The sequence below is a fragment of the Microcaecilia unicolor genome, chromosome 8 (assembly GCF_901765095.1).
Source record: "Microcaecilia unicolor chromosome 8, aMicUni1.1, whole genome shotgun sequence".
NCBI lineage: Eukaryota > Metazoa > Chordata > Amphibia > Gymnophiona > Siphonopidae > Microcaecilia > Microcaecilia unicolor.
The window spans coordinates 188110749-188132543 of NC_044038.1; the positions used below are offsets into that span (position 1 = coordinate 188110749).

Here is a 21795-nt window from a genome sequence, read left to right on the forward strand (position 1 = left end):
CTCATCCCTTTTTGAACTCTATAGGATGGTTCAGTCAGCTTTAATTCTTATAACTTGACTGGGAACGCAGTCTGCTTTTTCAACCATTCAGCTAGTTATTCTCCAGAGGGACACAAACAGTTATTTTACATCAGTCCTGGGCTGGCCTTTGGTGGAGTTTCCTATACAGCAAAAAAAAAAAACAAAGGCTGTGGTGAATAGGAAGGGCATCAGGAGGGAGAGTAGCAGAACAGGAACAGAGCAGGAGGAAGCAGGACATGGAGTATGAATCTAAAAAAAGAAAGAAAGTAAGTAAGGAAATATATTAAATGTGTCCTTTTTTAAGAAAGAAAAACTGTTTTGTGGAGCTACATAGGACTAGCCTTTATTTTTATGGTTCTCTATAGTGTGGTACCATCTTAATCCGCTTTAGAGGTAATAAATAAAAATTAAATAAAAGAAAAAAGGAAAATAAAATGCTATCTATGATTACCTTTTAAAGCCCAGATCCTTCGTCCTCAGATCAGAACAACATGAGCAAAAGATGTCAATATCAGGATATAAGTGAATCATAAAAGCATTCTAATTTTTCTTATCAGCAAAGACTCCTTTTGTAAATCTGACCTTTAGTGTGATGCAAGTGTGAACTGTGTCATGAAGAACGTTTACTGTCATGGATGATCATCTTTTTTAATGTTTATTGAAATCTATCCTCTTTAATGATTAGTGGTATGCCAGATGAAGGGAGACCTGAGGGCCTGATTCACTTATCTTTTTTTTCCCATAGACAGTCAGGCAATTTATATTTATTAGGGTTTATTAATTGCTCTCTTTCAGCATAGCATTTTCTTCCCCTTTGCTGAAGATCCCCTTCTATGGGGAAAAGTGGTGGAGGGAGGGACAGGGGAAGGGCAGACTTGTGAAAGAAAGCAAAGGAGCACAAGACATGCTCCACCACGCATGCGCAAGTGTCTTCCCACCCGTCACAAGAACGCGGTCTCAGTTCTTTTTCTACCATGGTGAGGTGAGAGCGTGTTTTGTTTTACCATCTCCTCACATTGCTCGGTCCTAGAGAGCATTTTTGTGCCTTTCAGCTATTTTTCATTTATTTTTTCTTCCTTTATTGTATTCATGTTGTGGAACCTCCGTCCTTTTATTTTTCCTTTAAGTTTTATTGATTTTTGCCTGGGTTTAAGTTTCCTTTTATTTTCCGTCATCATCAGGCCGCTTTTAGGTATTGATTTCGGCCGGGAATTTTCCTTTTTGCCATGCCTTGCCTCTTTTTTTAGGCACCATCACTTCATTTAATTTAGCCGAGAAAGTTTTTTCTTCCATGTCCACTAAGGTTCCCAGTGGCTTCAAGCGCTGTACCCGGTGCAATCAGACAATCTTTGGGAAAGACGCACATTCTTGGTGTCTACAGTATCTTGGGCCCGAGCATAGCCTCAGTAACTGTGTTCTCTGTCTTCGCATGAAGAAGAGGATCCAGGTTTCCGAAGAGGCTCGAGAGAGGATTTTTTGAACCGGCATCGGCAGTGTCGGTAAGCATGGCTGCTGCTAGACCCTTAGACACTGGGAGCAGTGAAGCATTGAGTGGGTCTCCACCTGCCCTGAGGCCTCCTGCTGTACAGGGCACCTGGGACCATCCATCGTTGGACCTGATCCCGAGGTGACGTGTGGATTCAACGTCATCCTCGTCGGCACGGACCAGCCTCAGTGACACACTTCAGTAGAAGGCCAAGAAGTATAGTCATCAGTCGTCCTCCATGCATGGTGCCAGGAGCTCCGGGATGTCGAAAAATTCGGCACCCGAGAAGCATCAGCACTGGGAGGACCACTCCCCTCCAGACAGGAGGTGCCAAAGCATCAGTCTCCCAGCAGCCAAGACCCTGCTCCTGTATTGACCCTGGCAGTTCTGCAACCTGCGCCTGCAGTCGGCCCTCGATGAGCACATCCGGGCCTTGCTCCCCGAGCTGCTGGATGGCCTCATGCAATGGCGTGCATCGGGGGTGCTTGTGCCTACCCTGCCTCCCGTTGCAGCCCTGCTTGGCCCTCAGCCTGTGGTATGGTCCCGGTGTCTACTGCCACCCAAGCCGGCACTCCCTCAATGTCAGTGGAGGAAGCTTCGCTGGAGTCGAGGTGGGAGCCGACTTTGACACCACTCTTGAGGATGTGGTTCCTCCATGTTGAAGCAGGTTCGGTCCTGACACTCGAAGTATTGTCTGACACTGAAGAGGAGCACTCATGGGATTCTTAGGAGGATCCAAGATACTTTTCCATTCCATTTCCTTTGGAGGTGGAGGATGAGACCAAGGCCAAGATTCTCGTGGTCCTGGACTACACATCTCCTCTTAAGGAGGCTGTGACTGCCCCTCTCCATGAGGTACTCAAGAAGTCCTCATCAGGAACTGGGAGTCCCCACTGTCAGTCCCTATCATGCCCAAGAAGATTGACACCAAGTATCAGATCCACAGTGCACCTGGTTTTGATAGGCCTCAGTTGCCTCACAATTGCATGGTGGTGGAATCCGCTCTCAAAAGAGCCAGGAGTTCCAGGGACTATGCCTCAGCACCCTCAGGCAGAGAAGCTAGAACCCTGGATTCTTTTGGGAGGAAGATGTACCAGGCTTCGATGCTCATTTCCCGAATCCACTCGTGAAATTAGGTGTGCAAGTTTTCTGACCTGGCTGAGACGCTCCCTCTAGAGCAGGCCGAGTCAGTTTGTTAGCTGGTCAAGCAGCAGAAATTGAAAGTATTGTATTGAAAGTTCTTGGCCAAGGGCACTTACGACACTTTTTGATGTGGCATCCAGGATTCTTGCTCAAAGTGTAGCAAAGCGCAGACTCTCTTGGCTGCGTGTTTCTGAGTTGGAACATTCTGTTCAACAGAGGTTGGTGGATGCCTCATGCAAGGGAGATAATCTTTTTGGAGAGAAGGTTGAGGAGGTCGCAGACCAAATTAAAAAACACACTGATACCACCTCTTCTCTCTCCTGCCAGGCACCTTCTGTATCAGTCTCCTCAGTTAGGAGGACTTTTGGCAAGCCTATTACTGTCCTAGATAGGTACAACCCTTTGGATCGCCAGCCTACTCAGGCTCAACCCCAGCGTGCTTGTTCACGTCAACAATGTGTGCCTAAGGCCCCTGCTGTTCACCAGGCAAAGCAAGAGTCAAGCTTTTGGCTGGCTCCAGCAGAGTATAGCTGCAGTAAAAGTGTCCATCCCAGACAACTTGCCGGTCGGAGGAAAGTTAACATTTTTTCATGAAAGGTGGCCTCTTATAACCTCCGTCTGGTGAATTCTTCAAATAGTCCATATCAGATACGGCCTCAATTGGTATCTCAAACCTCCAAATTGCCCACCGAGAGCTCATTTGTTCAGCTCTCAGCACAGGCAGGTACTTGCAGAGGAACTCTCAGCCCTTCTGAAGGACCATGAGGTCGAGCCTATTCCACCAGGGGAGGAAGGGTGGGGATTCTATTTTAGGTACTTCCTTTTGCAAAAGAAAACTGTCCTCGGAAAACACCTGCTACATGTAAGTACTTGCGCTTTAAAGTTGACAGTGAGTAAAATGTCAGTTTGCAACATTGTTGGATTGCTGGTTTAATTGGCAATAAACATGGCTAAGCTGCAACCAAAATTATAAAACCACTCTTCCATGATTGTGTGACTGAACTATTTGTGGTGCCAATATTGGTCATGACAAGAACGTAACTTGCACTGAGCAGACTAGATCGACCATCATGTTCTACTATGTTAGTTCTTTTTTGGATTCATATAAACTTTCAGTGGTAAATGGTTTGCAGAGTTCTTGGTTTAATGCCCCTTATAGGGTACCACAAGGATCATCTCTTTCTGCTATACTCTTTAGTATTTTTGTGTACTCTCTGCAAATTGCTTCTTCAATTTAAAATTTATGCAGACAATATTCAATTCTTTTTCTTGATCAAAAAAGTTATAGAAGCTATCAAATTTAAAATGTTTTGCTTGAGATCAATTCATGGATGAAAGCAAATTGTTTACATTTAAATATAGCTAAAACTCAGACATTAGTGTTATCTGATTTTCATTCAACAGCAGGATATTGGGCTAGATGGACCATTGGTATGATCCAGTATAGCTGTTCTTATTCTTATGTGTAATTAATGACATTAAAAATTCAGAACTTAGATGTATTGTTGGATTTCTCTCTGTTTATAAGACCTCATCTTTGCAAAGTTGTACAGATAAATTTTAATAAATTAAGATTTGTTAGATTGCATGATGATCTGTTACCATTTAATTGTAGAACTGTGGTTCAGAATTTTACACTTTATTGTAATAGATTGTTTCTTGGGTTTCCAGTACAAATTTTAAAGGCCTTAAAAAATGCACAAAATGCATGTGCCCATTTAATTGTTGGTTGTTCTAAATGTGATCACATTTCCCCCGATTCCTGTGGAATGAAGGATCAAATGTAAAATTATATCTTTAATATTTAAAGTTTTAAATAATAATATTCCAGCAATCAATAATGACTAACTTAGGGCTTCTTTTACAAAGATGCATTAGTGATTCCCGTGCAGCAAATGAGATAAAGCCCATAGGAGTTGTCATCTACAGTAGGCCTTTGACATCAGTTGCTAAAACTCTTCTAGATGTACTTCTTTTCATACTGTGAAACTTGATGAATATAGGTCCTCAGTTTTTATATTGCAGGACCAAAGCTGTGGAATGCTGTCAAAAACGTCATGAATGCTTTAAAAAGTCCTTAAAGACCTTTTTGTTTAGACAGGCCTATGGAGGTTTAGCTTAATGTTATGTTTGAGATAAAGTACCATGCACAGAATTTTATAGTATGATATGAGGCCCAGTTTGTTTCATGTATGGTTGTTTATTGATTATTTATTTTAGCTTTATTGATTATGTATTTAGCTTAGTTTTATATAATTTATATATTTTTATTTTACATTTGTTATTGTGTACACTGCCAAGAATCTTAGGGGGTTGTTTACTAAAGCTTAGCTTGAGTTATCTGCAGCAGGACCCATAGGAATAAAATGGGCCGTGCTGCAGATAACTCTAGTTAAGCTTTAGTAAACAATTCCCTTAGGCTGTGTGGCCTATAATTTTTTTAAAATAAAAAATAAATAAGGTTGGACCGATGGACCGCTTCACTGCAACTGGACGCTCTTTGGGGCAAGATTTCTCTCTGCTGGGAGGCGCGGTAGTAGGTGACCCGCTCCTCCAGCCTGAGACTGACATCTCGCTTAGCCCCGACCTTCGGAGTCCACCGCCTATGCCGGCGCTAGATCCGCGATGTGCACTGGAGGCCCCATGCGATGACGCTCCGGGTACGCTTCCTTCTGCGGGGGCAGGCCGTGGGTTAGGAGCGCCAGCTTTTTCCATCCAGGAGGTGGAGGTACTGGCAGGAGCCAGCGTTTTGTTTAACTCCAAGGCAGCAGGAGAAGGACAGCCCTCGGAAGGAAAGGAGACAGAAATTGCATCTCTTAGTAAGTTTTATTTGCCTGAGATGCCTCAAAAAAATCACCCTTGATACCATATGGGAAGCTTATTGGGCTTGGAAACTTCTTTTTTTTACAAACACTGATTACTGTGAGCCAATGTGCTAAGGCTCCTTTAGAAAAAATAGCTATGTTGGAAAGAAAAGTTGTAACTGTTGAAAAAAATATTGAATCTAATATGGGCAAAATAGATAATCTTCAACAAGTTCATATGAGCCTTATAAAAGAAAAAGTGTTGCAATATAAAATTGAAAATGTGGAAAACAAACAGAGAGCTAATATTCTACATTTGATAAATTTTCCTAAAATACCATCAATAGCTCCTCTTATCACCTTTAAAAAATATTTGCATGAGATACTGTAGATTCCTGAACAAGCATATCCACTAACTTCGAAGATATATTATTTGCTACCATATAAAAAGAAAGATACAAATCAACCTATTGTGGAAGGAGCTCACGTTTCCTTTGATACTCTAAATCTCACACAATTGATTGAAGAAGATGAGCTAAGTATTAAACCAGCAACTCTAACATTTGTTTTACAACCTGATCGAGATTGGATATTAAAGCAATTTTTCCGACACAGGGAAGAACTTTTCATGAACTATAAGATCAGAATGTTTCCTGATGTTGCTAGAACAACCCAAAAGCGGCATCAACTTTTTCTTAAGCTTCGCCCTAGGGTTTTGCAAATGGGTGGTCTGTTTTGGCTGACCTTTCCTTGTGTGTATTGAAAGTAAATTCGGTTAAATATGTATTTTATGATCCAACACATTTAACCTCTTTTTAGATTCAAGGGCTACACAACCAGTAACAATATCGTCATCTACTCCGTAGTATTATATGAATGGTCTCTCTTCTATTTCCTTTACTTATCTAAGTGAAATTAGTTTCCTGAAATTGTACCTTGGTATCCCTCTTGTTTGTGGGCTAGAGATCGGAAAGAAGATTATTTACTTCTTGTATAATTGAACAATATGATGTTAATATTCTTATTTTATATCTTTTCTTTATCAAGAGTATTCTTGATTAATCTGTGAAAATATAAAAAAATAAATAAAAAAAATAAGTTGGTGTAATATCTTTACCCAGTTAACTTAGGGGCCCTTTTACAAAGGCATGCTGAAAAATGGCCTGTGGGAGTGTAGATATGTGTTTTGGGCATGCGCAGAATCATTTTTCAGCGCACCTGTAAAAAATGTTTTTTTAACATTTTTGCTGAAAATGTACGTGCGGCAAAATGAAAATTGCCACATGTCCATTTTGGGTCTGAGACCTTGCTGCCAGCTATTGATCTAGCAGTAAAGTCTCACACAGTTACCATGCAGTAATGACCTACATGCGTCAAATGCCACTTGGCGTGTGTCTGAAAATAAAAATTATTTCAGATATGTTTATCGGATGCCCACCAAAAAAGAAATCACTGCAAGATAGCAAGAAATTCCCTTTAAGATAGCTATTTTCTTGACTAGACTTAACTGGTTAGGTTTAACTACAGAGCACTGAATATCATTGCTATCCAGTTAAAGTTTTAATGAACCCCTGGCATGCCTCATATTTCACTTTTGGCTGGCAAAATAATTTGGACAGACTAAAGTTAACTAGTGGGCAAGGCAGCAAATGAAATTCAGATTTTAAGATTTATTCAGGAAAAAGCAAAAGTTACCCTGACAAAATCTTTTGAATTACCAAATTTTTTAATTTTAAAATCTTTTGAATGTCAACCCCATCACATCTTATGTAACAAGGGGCCTGTGATACTTCAGTGCACAAACTTGCAATCCACTCAAGGCAGAGACTCACTTGAACTTGTTAAAGTCCCTCTTTTGCTAGACACATAATCCACAGTCTCAGATATCATCCCTTTTTTCCTGCCCAGCTGCGACCAACCACTCAAAACCTAAATTCTCCCTAAAGCAAACTTCCCACCACCATCCCACCACCAGAACCCATAAAAGGGAAGGGCTGAGAGGGACAAAAAAATTCTCAGAAGAACCAACAACACCTTTCCCTCCTCACCTACCCTCACAAAAAGCAAAAGCACTCCAGAAAATCTCTTGTGCTCAAGACCCCCCCCCCCCAATCAATCCACCTACTACTCCCCCACCACCAATCTACATTCTCCCTGCTGACTGCTCTTTCTTACAACTAATCCTACCTCCCCAGTTCTTTTAATCATCCACCCTGATTTAACCCCCTTAGTGCCAGCAGGCTCAGCCATGTTAAAAGGTTCAATGCTAGCTACTTTTGAGCCTTCCATTATTTTTAAGAGCCTAGAGGTTTGGTGATTTTCAAAGAATGAAAATATCAATAATGGCTATAAATTGCTGTTTCTATTGCAACAGCCTTTCAACTGTATCCATATCACCTGAAACTAGCTGTGTGTGAGCCTGGACACTCAGCAAGCAGAATTCAGCCTAGCCTGGTCTGCTGATTTTATGTGTGGCCTCATGATTGAAAATATCTGCATTCTTGTTCAGTGTTTTTACGGAGTACGTATATTCTGAATGGATATGTGGTGAATAATTAATTTTGAATGAGAAAAAAATGCTTTTAATCATTAAGAGGGGCATTTTTTATATGACTTTCAAATGGGAAAAAAAAACTTTTATCTGAAAACACGCAAAAAACCTAAGTCCATAATGGAAAGGGTAAATAAACTTTTTTGATATTTAAAATTACATTTTAAAAATGTTTAATAAAAAGACGCACTGCAAGCATTAGAGGCATTTTAAGATAAATGTCTCTGCAAATCGGAAATACACTATGGAAATCATGGAATGGCGGTAGTAATTCCTGCACAGAGAAAACATCCATGGCAATGGCAGGACGTTCCGTCCATGTGCAAAATGTGCATATACACCTCTGCACATGGAAAGATGTTCCTCATTGTGAACAGCAATGTCAGTGCACAGAGAGACCAATTTCTCTATGGAGGAGTCTGAGCTCCTGCTCCTCCTGTGCCCGAGAAATATTTAAGTGCCACCACTACCACCTGCCACCACACAATATCTCAATGAGGGTATGGAAATCTATCAGGAGCAGCCTGGAAAGGTGAGTGTGAAGCAGTACCCCCAAGGATCACATCACCAGGCATGTGCAAGCACCATAAACAGGCAGGGTCAGATACAGTAAGTTCTGAAAGAAGACCATCAGCCCCCCCCCCCCCCCCACCTCCCCTCTGAGTGGAGGAGTAGCCTAGTGGTTAGCACAGCAGCCTAAGAACCTGGGGAACTGGGTTCAATTCCCACTGCAGTCCCTTGAAACTTTGGGCGAGTCACCTAACCCTCCATTTTCTCAGGTACAAAATAAGTACTTGTATATAATATGTAAACTGCTTTCATTGTAACCACAGAAAGACGGTATATCACGTCCCATCTCCTTTCCCTATGGCCCACATCTGCAGAACAACCCAGAACATGTTCCCCAGTACCCATGGGGTCCCCTCTACAAACCATTAAATGCAGAAATGAGGGGGCTGCACATTTCTTGACTCCATAACATTTCCCCCAGCCCCAGCATGCTGCCTAACACCTATATACTGATGGCAATGTTGGCAGCAGCTCACAAAAGTACATGCAGCCACCCAAATGCATACCTGTTTTACCCCGTGTTCATCCCCACCTCCCAGCAACAATGCACATGTTCCACAGAAAGGGCACCATGCCATCCTCTGTCCCTATTGCCACTGCAGCTCACACAGCACTTGTGCCTGTATACTGCATACCCCCAGCCCCCCTCCCCCCAAATCTGGCTATTGCCATCTGACACAAACTATGTGAGGAGCATTGCACATCATTTAAAAAAATATGTATGTGAAGCCAAGAAGCCCCCTCACCTGAACCCTGCTTCACCAACTTGTGTTTTGCAGAGGATTTGGCTTCCACCGTGACCTTGAGGTGCTCAAGCACCAGTACAGGTGCATACAGCAGGAAGACCCAGGCCTCATCCAGTGCATGAGGAAGTGCCTCAGGGCCCAACATAAGTATCCCTGACATTGCACCCCTATAACAGTTCTGTCCTGGATCAAAGCCTGAGTATGCAGCTACCCTCATTACAATGTGCCCACAACCACCATATCCACTAGAATGTGTTGTAGCCAACCCCAAACCTATGACATGACATGAAAAGGAAGGGGGAGGGGGAAGGAAGGAAACTCCCAACTGTGACCAATAGAATAGTGGCCACCATGTCACACACAGCTACCTAGCACATTGCAGCAGCTATGGCAGGGTAATTAAAAAAGTACACAAAAACTACCACAGTGGGAACCAAACCCACACCCCCTGGATTGATAGCCCAAAGCCCTAACCCCTATGCCACACACATACCTAACAAAGGAGTGTTCAAACAGGAGAATACACTGATCACAGAGGGCTGTAGGAGCACAAGTTGCCACCCGAATGGATGGCCTTTCATGCCCTAGAGCCCACACCATAATATATACCACAGTGAGGTCCGAAGTTAGGTATGCTGCCCCGTGAAACATCCCTCAGAGCCAAAGCAGGGGGCCCTTGTGGGACACAAACCCTTCCTTAGGAAATACCATCTATGCATACTCTTTCCCCCCCACCCACCCCAGTCCTCCCAAGAGCATGTCCATGAGTCATGCGGTGATGTGCAGCCACTGGCATCAGTGAGGGACCCAAACCAGCTAGCATCATTACACCACAGATAGATGCCCCCAAAGCTAGGTTTCCTATCTTGCAGTATGTAAACTGTCTTTCTCATGGGGGTCCCAGCATGGCCAGAAGGATGACAGGGTCTCTTGCCATCTCCCAGTCAGCTGTAGGCCGCATAGGCATGGCAACACACACACACCCACATCCCTGACAAGAGCTGTAACAATATCCTCCTCCCTGCAACAGTGCAGTAGTATACTATCTTTCAGCCAGTGTTTGTTCATTCAGGACCCTCCAGCAGGGCCAGGACCGATTTTGCGTGCTGGTAGAGAGACAACCCTCTTAGAGGACAACAGCTATCATATCAATGGCTCTGGGGTTCCCTGCTATCTCATTTCATTGGTGCCACTGATCATAGATGTACCCCAGATAACAACCAATAGCCCCCAGCTGTCCCTGTCCCTGTCCCTGTCTACCAATAGCCAGCTGCACCACTATGCAAGTCATGTAAGATGTGTTGATCTCAATTATGAACCTTTTAAACACAAAGGTCATCCACCAGCTGCCGTCCAACCTGCCGCGGAGCAGCCTGCTGCTGAGAGGGCCTGGGAGGAAGTCATAGGCAGCTGGTATAAGAGGTGTGAGGAGGCTAAGCCTTCCTAGCCCAACTGTGACCTTCCTTAGTTTCCTTCCCTCTTACTGCCACTGATGCAGATTCCACTGTCCTCCCGAGTCATCAGCAGCAGCAAAATCAATGTGATGGCACACGGAACCAGTTTCCTGGGTGCGCCACCGCTAGCTCTATGGTCACATCCTCTCTGATGTAAACTTCCTGCATTGAAGGGGAATGACCAGCAGAACTAGCAACAGTGTGCACAGGAAACTGGTCCCACTTGTCTTTACATTGATTTTATCACTGACTTCTAGCTTGTCCCATCTAGGGAAGGTGGTAAGAGGGGGATCAAGGGGGAGTAGAAAGCATGGAGCGAGAGAAAGCAAAAGATGCTGGATAGGGGAGAGAAGGAGCAGAGGGAGAGAGAGAGAAAGGAGAACAGGCAGAGAACAGGGTAGTACTGGATGGGAGAGAAAGAGAGAGAGAATGGAGGTAAATGCTACATGGGATGAGAAGAGAGAGAAAGCGGGCTAATGCTGAATGGGGGAAAAGAGACAGAATGGGGTAGTACTGTGTGAGGAGAAGTGACAGAGAACAGATAATGTTGCATGGGAGAGAAGTGACAGAGAGAGAGAGAGAACAAGGTAATGTTGCATGGGGTGAGAAGAGACAGAGAGAGAATGGGATAATGCCACATGGGGAGAAGCGAGAGAGAAAACAGGGTACTGCTGCATGGGGTAGGAAAAGAGAGAGAGAGAGATCAAGGTAATGCTGTATGGGGTAAGAAGGGTGAGAAAAAAGAGAAAGAATAGGCTAATGCTGCATGGGGTGAGGAGAGAGACAGAGAACAAGCTAATGCTGCACGGGGTGAGGAGAGAGAGAGAGAGAACAGAGTAATGTTGCATGGGGTGAGAAGAGAGAGAGAACAGGCTAATGCTGTATGGAGTGAAAAGAGACAGAGAGAGAACAGGGTAATGTTGCATGGGGTGAGAAGAGGTAGAGAGAGAACAGGCTAATGCTGCATGGGGTGAGAAGAGAGAGGGAGGGAGGGAGGGAGGGAGAGAGAGAGAATAGGCTAATGCTGTATGGAGTGAGAAGAGGAAGAGAGAGAACAGGCTAATGCTGCATGGGGTGAGGAGAGAGACAGAGAACAGGCTAATGCACGGGGTGAGGAGAGAAAGAGAGATAGAGAGAGAACAGACTAATGCTGCATGGGGTGAGAAGAGGTAGAGAGAGAACAGGCTAATGCTGCATGGGGTGAGAAGAGAGAGGGAGGGAGGGAGGGAGAGAGAAAGAATAGGCTAATGCTGCATGGGGTGAGGAGAGAGACAGAGAACAAGCTAATGCTGCACGGGGTGAGGAGAGAGAGAGAGAGAACAGAGTAATGTTGCATGGGGTGAGAAGAGAGAGAGAACAGGCTAATGCTGTATGGAGTGAAAAGAGACAGAGAGAGAACAGGGTAATGTTGCATGAGGTAAAAAGAGATAGAGAGAGAATAGGGTAATGTTGCATGGGGTGAGAAGAGGTAGAGAGAGAACAGGCTAATGCTGCATGGGGTGAGAAGAGAGAGGGAGGGAGGGAGGGAGGGAGAGAGAGAGAATAGGCTAATGCTGTATGGAGTGAGAAGAGGAAGAGAGAGAACAGGCTAATGCTGCATGGGGTGAGGAGAGAGACAGAGAACAGGCTAATGCACGGGGTGAGGAGAGAAAGAGAGATAGAGAGAGAACAGACTAATGCTGCATGGGGTGAGAAGAGGTAGAGAGAGAACAGGCTAATGCTGCATGGGGTGAGAAGAGAGAGGGAGGGAGGGAGGGAGAGAGAAAGAATAGGCTAATGCTGCATGGGGTGAGGAGAGAGACAGAGAACAAGCTAATGCTGCACGGGGTGAGGAGAGAGAGAGAGAGAACAGAGTAATGTTGCATGGAGTTAGAAGAGAGAGAAAGAGAGAACAGAGTAATGTTGCATGGGGTGAGAAGAGAGAGAGAACAGGCTAATGCTGTATGGAGTGAAAAGAGACAGAGAGAGAACAGGGTAATGTTGCATGAGGTAAAAAGAGATAGAGAGAGAATAGGGTAATGTTGCATGGGGTGAGAAGAGGTAGAGAGAGAACAGGCTAATGCTGCATGGGGTGAGAAGAGAGAGGGAGGGAGGGAGGGAGGGAGGGAGAGAGAGAGAATAGGCTAATGCTGTATGGAGTGAGAAGAGGAAGAGAGAGAACAGGCTAATGCTGCATGGGGTGAGGAGAGAGACAGAGAACAGGCTAATGCACGGGGTGAGGAGAGAAAGAGAGAGAGAGAGAGAACAGAGTAATGCTGCATGAAGTTAGAAGAGAGAGAAAGAGAGAACAGAGTAATGTTGCATGGGGTGAGAAGAGAGAGAGAACAGGCTAATGCTGTATGGAGTGAGAAGAGAGAGAGAAAACAGGGTAATGTTGCATGAGGTAAAAAGAGCTAGAGAGAGAATAGGGTAATGTTGCATGGGGTGAGAAGAGATAGAGAGAGAACAGGTTAATGCTGCATGGGGTGAGAAGAGGGAGGGAGGGAGAGAGAGAGAATAGGCTAATGCTGCATGGGGTGAGGAGAGAGACAGAGAACAGGCTAATGCACAGGGCGAGGAGAGAGAGAGAGAGAACAGGCTAATGCTGTATGGAGTGAGAAGAGATAGAGAACAGAGTAATGTTGCATGGGGTGAGGAGAGAGAGAGAGAGAAAGAGAGAGAGAATAGGCTAATGCTGAATGGGGGAGAAGTGAGAGAAAGAGAAAACAGGGTAATGTTGCATGGGATGAGAAAAGATAGAGAAAGAATGGGCTAATCCTGCATGGTGGAGAAGTGACAGAGATAAAGAGAGAGAGAGAGAAAAGAACAGGGTAATGCTGCATGGGGTGAGAGAGAGAGAGAGAGAGAGAAAAAAAACAGGGTAATATTGCATGTGGGAGAAGTCAGAGAGAGAGAGAGAGAGAGAGAGAGAGAGAGAGAGTACAGGTTTAATAAACCTCCTAATGGTGGAGTGTGGAATTACACTTGTAAATAATTCAGCAGAAAAAGGTCACGGGTTATGGGGTTTCCACAAAGGAGATTTGACAAGAAAAATGAGTAAATATTTTATTAAAGAATAATAATAATAATAAGTGCATAAATACATAATTATTGCCATACTGGAACAAATCGAAGGTCCATCAAGCCCAGCATCCTGTTTCCAAGAGTGGCCAATCCAGGTCACAAGTATCTGGCAAGATCCCAAAACAGTACAATACATTTTATGCTGCTTATTCTAGAAATAAGCAGTGGATTTTCCCCAAGTCCATGGCTTGTGGACTTTTCTTTTAGGAAGATATCCAAAGCTTTTTTTAAACCCCGCTAAGCTAACCACTTTTACTACATTCTCTGGCAACGAATTCCAGAGTTTAATTACACATTGTGCGAAGAAATATTTTATCTGATTTGTTTTAAATTTACTACTTTGTAGCTTCATTGTGTGTCCCCTAGTCCTAGTATTTTTGGAAACAAACACTTCACGTCTACCCATTCCACTCCACTCATTATTTTATAGACCTCTATCATATCTCCCCTCAGCCGTCTTTTCTCCAAGCTGAAGAGCCCTGGTCACTTTAGCCTTTCCTCATAGGGAATTTGTCCCATCATTTTTATCATTTTTGTCACCCTTCTCTGTACCTTATCTTATTCCACTATATCTTTTTTGAGATGCGATAACCAGAATTGAACACAATATTTGAGTTGCAGTTGCACCATGGAGTCATACAAAGGCATTATAACATCCTCATTTTTGTTTTCCATTCCTTTCCTAATAATACCTAACATTCTATTTGCTTTCTTAGCAGCCGTCGCACACTGAGCAGAGGTTTTCAATGTATCATCAACGATGATGCCTAAATCCCTTTCCTGGTTGGCGACTCCTAATGTGGAACCTTGCATTACATAACTATAATTCAGGTTCCTCTTTCCCACATGCATCACTTTGCACTTGCTCATATTAAACATCATGTGCCATTTAGATGCCCAACAACTTTGAATAACTTTATGTCGTCAGCAAATTTAATTACCTCACTAGTTACTCCCATCTCTAGATCATTTATAAATATGTTAAAAAGCAGTGGTCCCAGCACAGATCCCTGAGGAACCCCACTATCTACTCTTCTCAATTAAGAATACTGCCCATTTAACCCTATTCTCTGTTTCGTATCTTTTAACTTTTAATAGTAATTGAAAAAAAATGGTAGCGTTCAAGTATGTTTCAGTAACTGAGTACCATTCGTTGAGGTAGGATGATAATGCAGCAGAATGGTACTTTGCAATAAAAATTATAATGGCAATAAGATGTCCAACTTGGCAGCAATTAGCATTTCAACAATTTCAAACTTAACTCAAAATATCTTATAGCTCAGCCCCTCCACCTCAAGGACTACAAACCTCAGCAACAAGATCAAATACCCAAATACACCCTTACATAGTATTTCAAAAAAAGAAAAAAGAAACTCTTTCACCTTAACGTGATTCAAACCTAGTTGAGTGAGTACCCTAAGGTGTGTATATAGAGATAGTCAGTGTGCTCAGGCCTGAGACTTCTATTATTAGACTTAGTGTGCATACAAAGATATTACCGATAGCAAATCTTCGCTAGCATCGTCACTATCTTGCAGTGGGAACCTTTGAAGTCCTCAAGCATCGGCATCAGATCCCCAGTTCAGGAACTCCAGAGTACCTACTAACCTGACTTAAAAAAACACAAAAAGAGAAAACCCTCACTCCCTGTCTCTGATGAGTGCACTGTAACCTCAATCAGTGATTTCTTTGGCCAAGGGCCGTGAAAGCTAACTACTTAAAGAAAAAGATAAGCAGGGGAGTTTCCTATTTATTTCCCCACCCCATTTTCCTTAGATTCTCTTCCAGGTTCTCTTTCCCACATGTACTATACCCCCTACTACCTACTGTCAGGGAGGTAGGCAGGATCTCCCAGAGGTGGGCACCTGGTAGGAGGCATGCGCAGTGGCAGGTTTTAGAACTAGAGTAGGTGCTTCAACTGGGACACACTTTAATGCAGGCTTTCTAGGGGTCTGGACATACGGCTTGGGTGGGGCGGTTTCCTCTTCAGGGCAGGACTCCCCTTTACCGAGCAAACTCTCACAACACCAGCTTCACACTCTCTGGACCAGGGCATACATGGCTGGACTCACACGTAGTAGACTGAACTCTTCAGGGATGTGGGGCCCCCAGCCATGCCACTCTCTTCCAGCTTCTTGCTGGCCCTGCTCTCCTCAGCACTGCACAGACCTCATGGGCAATATTACACCTAGCTAAGCCCTGCACTTCTCCCATGGTAGATCTGCCCAACATGACACTGCTTCTCAGCACAGTCCCACTGGCTCCTTTGCCTTGCTCGCCATCTGGGCTAGTCTTTGTTGTGGATTCTATTGCAACTTTTCCCAGCTTGTCTGCCTTGCTGCAGCTCAGCTTGTCCCAGTTTGCTCCAGAATCCCTCCTTCCCTCTGCTTGCCTGCAGTGCCCTAAACTTCCCCAGATTTGCTTGAAGCTCTCATTCTCTCAGGTTACTCACAGTTCAGCTTTCTTTCTCCTGTTCAGGCTCACCTCTCTCAGCCTCCAGCTATTGTCTCCTCTGTTCAGGCTTGTGCTCTCAACAGCATGCAGCTCCTCTGTGCTGGCTTGCCTTTTTTTGACCTGCAGCCTCCTTACTCCTCAGGTCTTCTCCCTGCCTTCAGTCTACCAGTCACCTCTCCTGCCCGGGTTTGCTCTCTCTGCCAGCATGCAGTCAGGGCTAGCGCACTCTGCCCCAGCCGACAGCCTCCCACAAGCTTGGGGTTGTTCTCCCTTGCTTCTTGCTTCTCTCTCCCAGTTCTTCCCTGGGCTGCCCCACCTCCTGCCTCCTGATTGGTTAAAATTTGTGCCCTTTACCAGGCCCTGGCTCCTATAGGCTGCCTTCCACACTGCCCCTCTGGCTTGCCTCACATACCTCTCAAGCTCCCAGCTTCCCCTAGGGCCTCAAATAGCCAACCAGGAACCTTATAACAGATCTCCTCACTGCACATCTCCCCATAGTTACCAAACCCATAAAATGTAAATAGTAAAACTCATTTGCCTGGCTCTTAAACCTCTCACACCCCCTTACAGCCATGCTTTAGAGGGTAGTGCTGGATGGGAGAGATGGGTTAATGCTAGATAGGTACAAGAGAGAGAGACATGGCAATGCTAGATGGGTGAGAAGAGATGCAGAGAAAGACAAGGTAATGCTGGATGGAGGAGAAGAGAAAGAGAGATGGGATATTGCTGGAGGAAGGAGAAGAGAGAGATGGGGTAATGCTGGATGGAGGACAAGAGACAGAGAGAGTGAGTGAGAGAAAGAGAGAGAGAGAGGGTAATGCTGGATGGAGGAGAAAAGACAGAGAGAGACGGGGTAATGCTAGATGGAGGAGAAGAGGCAGAGAGAGAGATAGAGATAGATAGGGTAATGTTGGATGAGGGAGAAGAGAAAGAGACGGAGTAATGCTGGGGAGGAGAAGAGAGAGATGGGGCAATGCTGATTGGCAGGGGGAGAGAATGGAAGAGTAAATGAAAGACTTGGGAATAAGAGGAAGGGGAATGGGAGGGCGGTAAAGAAAAGATATGGAAAGTTGTAGGTAGATACAGTGAAAAAGTGAGGTTGAAGACTGGATAGTAAGAATGAATGAAACCTGAATGGACAGAGGCTGAAAAATAGAAGCTGAAAGAAAAGGATCAGTGTCAGAGATGGATGTAGTAGAGGAAGGGAAGAAGACAGGAGGAGAGAGAAGAATAATAAATGAACAGAAGACCCTAGAAAGAAAGCTAGGAGAAGACAAGAAAGCAGTAACCAGAGATTGAGGACATGAAAGCAGTAACTAGAGATTGGGACCTACATAATCAGAAAAAAACAAAATGGCCAGACAACAAAAGTAAAGAAAATAATTTTATTTTTAATTTAGGGTGAAGTAGTATTATAGCACTGTTAGTCCAGTTTAAAGGTTAATACATTTAAAAAATATATATGTTGATGCCTTTTTATTAGACTAATTCAGTACATTTTGGGCTAGATTCTATACATGATGCCGGAAAAATCCACACAGTAAAATAATATCTCCTAATCAAATTCTATAAACAGCGCCTAAAGTTAGAATATGCCTAGTGTCACGTTCGTAATCATTTCCTTGTCTGTGCTCACCTCACCCCCTGGTGGCCAGAACCGGTGGCTGCTATGAACTGTCACACATTCCAGACCAGCCCAGTCCGGTCCGGATCTTCCGGGCTTCCAGACTTGCTTCTCTTGTTTGTGCCTGAACAGCACCCGTAGCTGCCTTGTGATTCCTGCAGCTGAACTTCAGCAGCTGATGGGCTTTATTAATCACCTGGAAACTTCTGTGTTTGCCTTTGCATCGTCTAAGGTCCCTGGTTTGTTGGTGCTTTGTTGCACTTCTGCCTAGTCTGGTTTCCTGTTTGAGTTTCTTGTCCGGTTCTGGTTAGTCTGTGTGTAGTTTAGCTTAGGTTTATTGCTTATTTCCTAGTCTTGTTTCTGGTCTGTATCCCTGGTCTAGTTTCTGTTTGTCTGTGTTTCTTTCTTAGTGGCTGCATGGCAGCTTTCAGTCCTGACTCTTTTCTGTCTGTGTTCTGGCTTAGTGGCTGCTCTGTAGCTTTCAGTCCTGTCTCTTTTCTGTCAGTGTTTGTACCCTGTTTCAGTGGCTGCTTGTCAGCTTTCAGTTCCTGTCCTTTATATTCCTTTCCCCTCTGACCCTCAGTCTCTGTTCAGCCTAGTTGGTATTCAGTTCCTGCCCGGTCCGGTAAGTCCTGCCGGCCGCCTGCACTCAGGGGTTCAACTCCTGAGGAACGGCGGTCAAGTGCAGGTGAAGTCTAGCTGTTCCTGTCAGAGTGCTGCCTTGTCTCTGGTGTGGGGTGGTTTTGCCTGCCACTGCTGCTCCACGGCAGTGGCCCAAGGGCTCACGAACCTAGTTTCTGCCTTGAAAACCTGACACCTAGTGCCGTGCCTTTGACTAAATCTACACGCAGTCTATGGTTTCTCCACCTATGTGCCTAAAATTCTATGCCTGCCTGTTCCACGCAATAAGCGTTCCACGCTTAAATTTCCATACTGTATACAGAATACACCTACATTTCCTTGCACTATATAGAAACTGATCAGCGCTGATTTGACGTTGGCATGTAAAAACATCATGATATCACAATGTTATATCTGTGGGGACATTTCCAGCAATGGCTTCTAAGAGGAGTATGCCCAATTTCTTCTTCCAAGACTCCAAACTGCTTGCCAGGTGTTTCAACGCAAGAAGAAATGCTACTTTGGCCTACCAGGCCAGAGAAGGGCATGGGAGAGACTCGTCATAACCTACAACAGCCAAGCCTCAATCCTCAGTGATGTAAGTATACTACATACTGTATCCAAGTTATGTTTATGATTCCACAAGCAGAACATCAGGGGGTAACAGGCACATGCACTAGATTGACCCAGAACTTCTATTGGCCAGGAGTATCTCGAGCCGTAGCTGACTATTGTCGAACCTGTGATACGTGCCAAAGAGTGGGTAAGACCCAAGATCACTCCCGGGCACCTCTGAAACCATTACCCATTATCAGTGAGCCCTTTGAGAGAATAGCTGTGGATAGTGGGGCCTCAAGCTGCCCCTAGCCGGGCTGGGAAAAGATATATATTGACAGTGGTGGACTTTGCTAACAGATATCCTGAAGCAGATTTATTTCCTTAATGTTTGTATCAGTGTATTATTACATTAAGAACTGAAGTGATTTGACTATGAACTAAGGAGGATAGGCAGGCCCAGTGCGGTAATGTTTGAAGTTGGTGCGCTGTCAGCAGTTACCGTAATCAATGGTATAAGGCACAGCCACACATACTGAGCACTGCAATATAAAAATAACAAAAAAATAGAATACTAAAAGCTTCTTGATGTGATACATTAGGAATACTGGTAGTAATAGTGAAACATACTAGTACGTATTGTATACCAGTTTATAGTGATTTAGCACCCAAATAGCTAGAGTTAAAATTTAATGCCAAGAAGTGCAGAGTGATGCATTTAAGGTGCAGAAACCCAAAAGAGAGATGCCGAATAGGAAGGGAGAGATTAGTAAGCTCGACTCAAGAGAGAGACCTTGGGGTGTTAGTGTCCGAGGATCTGAAGGTGAAGAAACATTGTGACAAGGCAACAGCCGTGGCCAGAAGGATGCTAGGCTGCATAGAGAGGGGTATAACCAGCAGAAGAACGGAGGTGTTGATGCCCTTCTACAAGTCATTGGTGAGGTCCCACTTGGAGTATTGTGTTCAGTTTTGGAGGCCATATCTTGATAAAGATGTAAAAAGACTGGAAGCAGTGCAAAGAAAAGCTACAAAAATGGTATGGGATTTGCATTGCAAACTGTATGAGGAGACACTTGCTAACCTGAACATGTGTACCTTGGAGGAAAGGAGAAACAGGGGCGACATGATACAGATGTTCAAATATTTGAAAGGTATTAATCTGCAAACGAACCTTTTCCGGAGACGGAAATGTGGTAGAACTAGAGGACATGAATTGAGGTTGAAGGGGGGTAGACTCAGGAGTAATGTCAGGAATTATTTTTTCACAGAAAGGGTGGTAGATACGTGGAATGCCCTCCCGTGGGAGGTGGTGAAGATGAAAACGGTAATGGAATTCAAACATGAATGGGATAAACACAAAGGAATCCTGTTTAGAAGGAATGGAACTATAGAATCTTAGCGGAGATTGTGTGGTGACGCCGGTAATTGGAGAGTAAAACCAGTGCTGGGCGGACTTCTACGGTCTGCGCCTTGATCATGGCTGAATAGATATGGATGGGTTGGAGTGTAAATTTTAAGGGGCTTCAACGTTAGCTTCAGAACCTTTAGTACAGGAATAGTGCTGGGCAGACTTTTACGGTCTGTGCCCTGAGAAAGGCAGGGACAAATCAAACTCGGGTATACATATAAAGTATCACATACTATGTAAAATGAGTTTATCTTGTTGGCCAGACTGGATGGACCGTACTGGTCTTTATCTGCCATCATTTACTATGTTACTATATGTTACTATGCATGTGTTTTAACAACTTTGAATAGTTTTGTGTCATCTGCAAATTTAATCACCTCACTTGTCATTTCAATTTCCAGATCATTTATTATAGCACTGGTCCCTGCGACATTCCACTATTCACCCTCCTTCATTGAGAAAAATGGCCATTTTCTGTCCAATAACCAATTCCTAATCCACAAAAGGATATTGCTGGGTGCTGGGCCCAGCAGCAGATCAGCCACAATGCCAACCAGATAGCTAGATTTCCAAGGAGCAGCAAAGGTAGCATATACTGACAACTCTGAAGGCAGTGGGAGCCCCACAGGGGAGGACCCTGACACTCTGTTCACACCTGCAAGGCCAGGACCATCCCCAGTAGCTAGAGGGAGGGATGGGAGAGGTGGCCCCCAGAAGGGATGGGGAGGGGGAGTGCTGTGAGGCACCTAATTTCCATGCTATAGTGGTGTTTGCGGGGGAGGGAGGAGGGTGTATGTGTGGGGAAGGGGGTGTATGTGTTGGGGAAGGGAGGGGATGGGGTGGTAGATATAAAACATATGGTGAGCCCAAATAAATACTGCACTTGACTGTACTAAATATTTCTCTTTATGAGTGCTTGCCTGGCACGGATCCCCAGCAGGTATGATCCCTGGTCAGCTCTGTAGGCGGGAGGAGGTGGGAGTCATCATCCTCTTGGTCTGGCTACTGCTGTGTGTCCTCTGGCATGGGCTATCTTCTTTGCTGTGCCAAGTTGTACAGCATGCAGCAAGCCATGAAGATCTTGGCAACTTTTTCTAGGTTATAGAAAAGCTACCCCTCTAGAACAGTCTAGACATCTAAATCTATTTTTCAGCTGGCCAAAGGGCAAAGGCCCATTCGATGATTCTTATGGATCTTGTTGTATTGCTCCTCTGCCTCATTTTGGAGGTGGACAATGGGAGTCATGAGCCAGGTTTGCAGGGGGTAGCCTGAGAGGGAAACTAGAATCACAGACA

At 44.4% G+C, this 21795-nt stretch overlaps 1 protein-coding gene across 1 annotated transcript in view; it reads left to right on the top strand.

The window, feature by feature from the left end:
- Positions 1-224: 224 nt before the first annotated feature.
- CCM2L (CCM2 like scaffold protein) overlaps positions 225-21795 on the top strand; it is a 110316-nt gene continuing 88745 nt past the window's right edge. Inside the window, exon 1 of the mRNA XM_030212090.1 lies at positions 225-287. Within this exon, the coding sequence (XP_030067950.1) occupies positions 258-287 (30 nt within the window). The 5' untranslated portion in view covers positions 225-257. The remainder of the gene's footprint in view (positions 288-21795) is intronic.